The sequence below is a fragment of the Canis lupus genome, chromosome 28 (assembly GCF_011100685.1).
Source record: "Canis lupus familiaris isolate Mischka breed German Shepherd chromosome 28, alternate assembly UU_Cfam_GSD_1.0, whole genome shotgun sequence".
Classification (NCBI taxonomy): Eukaryota; Metazoa; Chordata; class Mammalia; order Carnivora; family Canidae; genus Canis; species Canis lupus.
This window is the reverse complement of record NC_049249.1, coordinates 14059082-14064435: the sequence shown is the minus strand read 5'-3', so window position 1 is coordinate 14064435 and position 5354 is coordinate 14059082. Positions and strand designations below refer to the sequence as shown.

The 5354-nt window shown below is 63.0% G+C and overlaps 1 protein-coding gene across 1 annotated transcript; it reads left to right on the top strand.

Annotated features, from left to right (window-relative positions):
* The first annotated feature begins 2075 nt into the window (after window positions 1-2075).
* LBX1 (ladybird homeobox 1) lies at window positions 2076-4738 on the top strand. Its single transcript, XM_038577955.1, has 2 exons — window positions 2076-2437; window positions 3140-4738. Exons 1-2 carry the CDS (start codon window positions 2113-2115, stop codon window positions 3658-3660), a joined length of 846 nt encoding a protein of 281 aa, XP_038433883.1. The 5' UTR covers window positions 2076-2112; the 3' UTR covers window positions 3661-4738.
* The last annotated feature ends 616 nt before the right edge of the window (window positions 4739-5354 follow it).

The window sequence follows — 5354 nt, the reverse complement described above, 5'->3', positions numbered from 1 at the left end:
TAAGCAGGGCTGCCAAACCACACTGCTTGCCCAGGAGTTTACAAACAAAGCCAGGAAAAGGGCTGAGGCTGTATGTGGGGAGAGAAACAGCTCCCTTGGCTCCAGCCCCTTCTTGCTCCCGTCCTTTCTTCAGGCGCAGACAGGGAAGAATAGGGTGGTGGGGCCAAGGGTCCCATACAAACCAGGGGAGGGAAGCAAGAGTAAAAGGAGCCTGGGGTACAGCCCCTTTGGGTGTCTCTGGGGAATGAAAGATATAAGTAGGGTTCAAATACACCTAAATGCCCACAGGTTACATATGTTTACACAAATATACACATTGCGAACTCCACACAAACGTACATATTCAAAAACGTAAACACATTCAAATACCGATGCGCACAAATGCTCGCCTGATGTACACAGAGTCGGCCCCGGAGGGTTCCCAGCCCCCAGTCTGACTCGAACCCGGCTTCCCTGCGGGTTCCTGGGAGCGCAGCCCCAGCCCTGGCCCGGCCCCCTTCGGGCCCCCGCCCCGCATCCGGAACAGCTGGAGTCGGGCGGTGTACTGGAGCCCGGCGCTGGGCTGGGCGGGGCCGGCAGCGGGGCCCCGGCCGGGGCCTGGGCAGAGCTCAGCGGGGAGGCCCCGAGCCGGCCCCGTTAGCCCAGGCAACCGGCCGGGCTGCCCGGTCGGGCGCCGGTCACCAGGAGGGCCGTGGCCCCAGTGGGCCGGGAGAGCCGTGGCCCGAGGAGTGTGCAAGACTGCCGGAAGAGGTAAGGTTGTAGCTTCGGGCTCAGGCCGAGGGGAAAGGTGCCTGGAGCCACCAATAACTAACCCCCTCAGCCTACCCGCTGGGGAAGACTAAGCCCTCAGACCCCCTCCCCCAACCCCTGGGGTCCTCCACCCCTGTCCCGTGTCGCTTCACCCAGGGCTGCAGTACCCGCACGGACCTCCCGCGGGCCAGCCTGGAAGCTGCGGATTCCCTTTCCCCAGGCGTTCGGACTGAGGCCGGGGGTGACCGAAAAGAGGGTCGAGGGGGTAGGGAGGCTGGGTCCTTGAGAGCTGGGCAAAGTCCGCACTGGGCGGCGGCGGGGCCCACCCAGGCTCCGGGTCTTACCTGGCCCGCGCGGCGGCCGAGTCCCTCTCCGGCTGGGCTCACACCGCCCTTCTCGGGCGCCAAATCCCGGGTCGGAGAGCCTGAGACCTCCGGGCCAGCGCTACCATCGCAGCCAGGCGGGCGGGAGGCGGGTGCGCCGGGAGCGAGGCTCGCAGTTTGGGGTGGGGGCGGCGGCTTTTGAGTCGCCCGAGGTTCGGGTGCAATAAAGGCGCCGCTAATGTAATTTACAAACAGCTCGGGCCGAGCGCGGCGCAGCGCCCGGACTGACAGGCGCATTAGGCAGGCTAATTCCAGCCGGCTCCTCCTACCCCCGGCCCGCTAATTAATGAGCTTCCCAACTTAGAGCCGCCTGCATTGGACAGACAGAGAGTGAAAGAGAGGGCGAGGGAGAGGAAGAGAAGGAGAGAGACGGGGGGGAGCAGAGAAGAGAGAAGAGAGAGAGAGAGAGAGGGAGAGAGAACAGGAAGAGAGAGAACAGAGAGAAAGAAGAGAGAGGAGAAAGGGAGAAAGGAGAGAGAAATAGAGAAGTGCCGCTGCAGATAATTGATTACTCCTCGATCAAGGCTAACTTGTTAGCAATAGTCAATTGCCCCATCTCTCCGCCTCCCCTCGCAGTACGGGATCGGCGCCCTCGCCTCGGCTTTTCCAACTGCCGCCGCCAGGACCCGGGGCCAGGAGCCGCCGCGGAGCCACCTGACACCTTTAAATAGCACCGGGGCTGGCGAAACTGGAGCCCCGCGCGGCGCGTCCCGGCTCGGGCCCCGGATTGCTGGAAGCCCCGGCGGCGGCGGCGCCCGCGTCAGCACCCTCCTCCCGGGGCCCCGTGCGGCTCTGCTCGCCTCTGCCGCTGCGCTAATCGGCCCCGCGCCCGGCCCCGCGCCCGGCCCCGCGCCTGGCCGGCGCGGCCTCCTTCCCGCCCGCCGCTGCCACCCACCCGCGCCGCCCGGCGCCCGAGCTGCCCGCGGGCTGGGTCCCCGCGTCCCGAGCCGCCCCGGCCGGGCCCCCAAACGAGGCCGAGATGACTTCCAAGGAGGATGGCAAGGCGGCGCCGGGGGAAGAGCGGCGGCGCAGCCCGCTGGATCACCTGCCGCCACCCGCCAACTCCAACAAGCCGCTGACTCCGTTCAGCATCGAGGACATCCTCAACAAGCCGTCTGTGCGGAGAAGTTACTCGCTGTGCGGGGCGGCGCACCTGCTGGCGGCCGCGGACAAGCACGCGCCGGGCGGCTTGCCCCTGGCGGGCCGCGCGCTGCTCTCGCAGACCTCGCCGCTGTGCGCGCTGGAGGAGCTCGCCAGCAAGACCTTTAAGGGGCTGGAGGTCAGCGTCCTGCAGGCAGCCGAAGGTAGGCGCCGCTGCTGGGTTCCCCTGCTCCCAGTACCCCACGACCCGCTCCCCGTGCCCTACTCTTTGTGCCCTGTGCCTCTGCCCACCTCCTCCCGCGCCTGCCGTCAGGGCTCTCCAGCCCAAGCTGCTGCCGCTGGGAGTGGAAATGAGTGGGACAGGACCCAAACCCTATTTCCTAGGGACCTCTGGATAGGCCAGAGTTCAGTGACCCAGGAGGGGTGGCAGGAAACCCAAGATCTCTCCGCAGTTTGCCTGCTCTGCTTGGCTCCCTCCTGTTCCCAGTGGCCTGGGCGCTCCTTGCCCTGTTCCTGGGTTGGGGAACGGAGATCCTTTCAGCTTGGATCTTTTGGATAATGATAGAGTCGTGGTGATTGGGAAGAGGTATAGAACCAACATTCACCCGGCAGTCAGGGCGTCCCTGTCTGGCTTCGTTGTGCTCTGGCGACCTTGGTTCTTTCAAATCAACTCTTGGGTGGGGAGCAGAGACTAAAACAATTTTTCCTAGAGACTCCCAGTAGACAAGAGTTGGAGGTTAGAAGGTTTGCCTTAGGCGAGGCTTGCCCTAGTCCCGCAGGCCGAATCAAGTCCGAAAAGGGAACTGCAGCAGACCTCAGGCCGGAGGGGCCTGGGTGGGGTGAGCGAGAGCCGGGGTGTGGTCTCCTCTCCCCTGGCGCAAGCCTATACTATGGTTTCCTCGCAGGCCGCGACGGGATGACCATCTTTGGGCAGCGGCAGACCCCTAAGAAGCGGCGAAAGTCGCGAACAGCCTTCACCAACCACCAGATCTACGAGTTGGAGAAGCGCTTCCTCTACCAGAAGTACCTGTCCCCCGCCGATCGCGACCAAATCGCGCAGCAGCTGGGCCTCACCAACGCTCAGGTCATCACCTGGTTCCAGAATCGGCGCGCCAAGCTCAAGCGGGATCTGGAGGAGATGAAGGCCGACGTGGAGTCCGCCAAGAAACTGGGCCCCAGCGGGCAGATGGACATCGTGGCACTGGCCGAACTCGAGCAGAACTCGGAGGCCGCGGGCGGCGGGGGCGGCGGCTGCGGCAGGGCCAAGTCGAGGCCTGGCTCTCCCGCGCTCCCTCCAGGCGCCCAGCAGGCCCCGGGCGCCGGGCCCCTGCAGCTCTCTCCCGCCTCCCCGCTCACGGACCAGCCGGCTAGCAGCCAGGACTGCTCAGAGGACGAGGAAGACGAAGAGATCGACGTGGACGATTGAGCCGCGCCCGGGATCTTCCGCCGCGCCGGGCCCCTAGCGCCGGTACGCCCGCCGCCTCCCGGACCGCCGAGGGGAGCTGGGACCTCCTCTGCAACTCCCGCCTTCTCTCCCGTCCCTGGCCCGGACTCAGCTCCCGGCAGCCGCCTCCTCCCTCTCGAAGCAATAAACCCGGGCTGGCCGGCCGGGCCGGCCGCTGCGAGCGGCCTCGGCCGCCCCGGGAGCCCTCGCCGTGCAATTCTGTATGGCTTCTGTATAAATATTTAAACTTATATAGCGGGTTCTTCCCACCTCAGCCTGACTTTTTTCTTTCTTTTATTTTTTTAAAATCTCGGAGATTTCCACGTTTTCAAAGCTCTCAGGCTGCCGGGTTTGCTGAGGGCGAGGCAGTATCGAGGGTAACGAACACTTAACCCCGCGGTCTGGAGGAGGGGGCCCGCCCCAACTGTTTTAATTTTTCTCTGCATGTGGCGAATGCACTGGCCCTTTTCCTCCTCCCTCGCCTCCCTAGGCCTATTGCAGTTGACTTCTTTTATTTCCTTCTAACCTTTTTCCCCTCGTGGGAAGGGGCTGAGGGGGACAGCCGGGGTCCTGACTTGCAAGTTTCAAATCGATCTTTTCTCTCCCCCATCCCCGTCCCCAAAAGTCTGTTTTCGATGCCATTTCTGCCTCCTGATGCCCACTAACGCTATTTTTAAGATTCCTCCTCCCTCTCTCGGTTTCCTTGGATTGACTGCTGGGGTCCGGGTCTTAGGGACAAAGCAGGGGGAAATCCAGCCAATCAGCCAACTAAAATGGAACCCAAAGCCCTAGAATTATTTTTTACTCTTTTTAGAATTTTTTTGCATGTGACAGAGACTGAGAGGAGGCCACCCGAAGCCCTCACCCCACCTCCTCCGCAGCTCTGGGTCTGATTGCAGTCTCCAACGCCCTGCTCCTAGCTCTACTTGGCCAGACAAGGGCGACTCGATGAGGGTGGGTCCCGCGTGCCCCTTCCCTGCTCCTGCCCTGCCCTCTCTGCCCCGGACTGTACCCAAGGCCTCTTTCTCCGATAAATAAAGTCTTTGCCATTTTACTAGAACCGGCGGTGACCGTGTCTGAATGAGTGGGCCCTATTCAGGGAAGCCGCGGCCGACTCCGTGTCTCGCCGCTGCTCGCTGCCGGCTGCCCAGGCCTTGGAGATATGGAGGAGTTTCAGGGCAGGCTCGAGAATAAGGGGTGAGGGGAAAGCAGGAGGTGAAGCGCCTCTCGCCCAGAAACACGCGGCAGCTACCAAATTGGAGGTGGGGGCGAGAGAAGCGGGCTTCGTCAGGTCCGGGTAAAAAGTGAGGCGTGCATTGCTGGGAGAAAGAGTGCGTACATTAGGGGCGCCACGACTGGAAAATTAATTTCGAGAAGGGTAAAGGTTGGGGGGGAGGACTTGCCCTGCGGCTGGCATCCCACCTGCACCCCAGGGCATTTCTTCCCCACTCTGCGGGACTCGGGCTAAGCGTCAGGTGGACGCAGGTATCTCTCGGTCCGCAGCAGAGTGCAGCCCGAGGGCTCCCAAGTTTTGGTTCTGCCAGAGGGCCTTGCCTTTGGGGACAGGAGGAAAAACGAGGCACCAAGGGCAAGCTGAATCGCGCACAGGAGCACGGGGAGGTGTGAGCCCGAAGCGTTTGAGAGTTGGGGTGAATTTCTGGTAACATTCACAGATT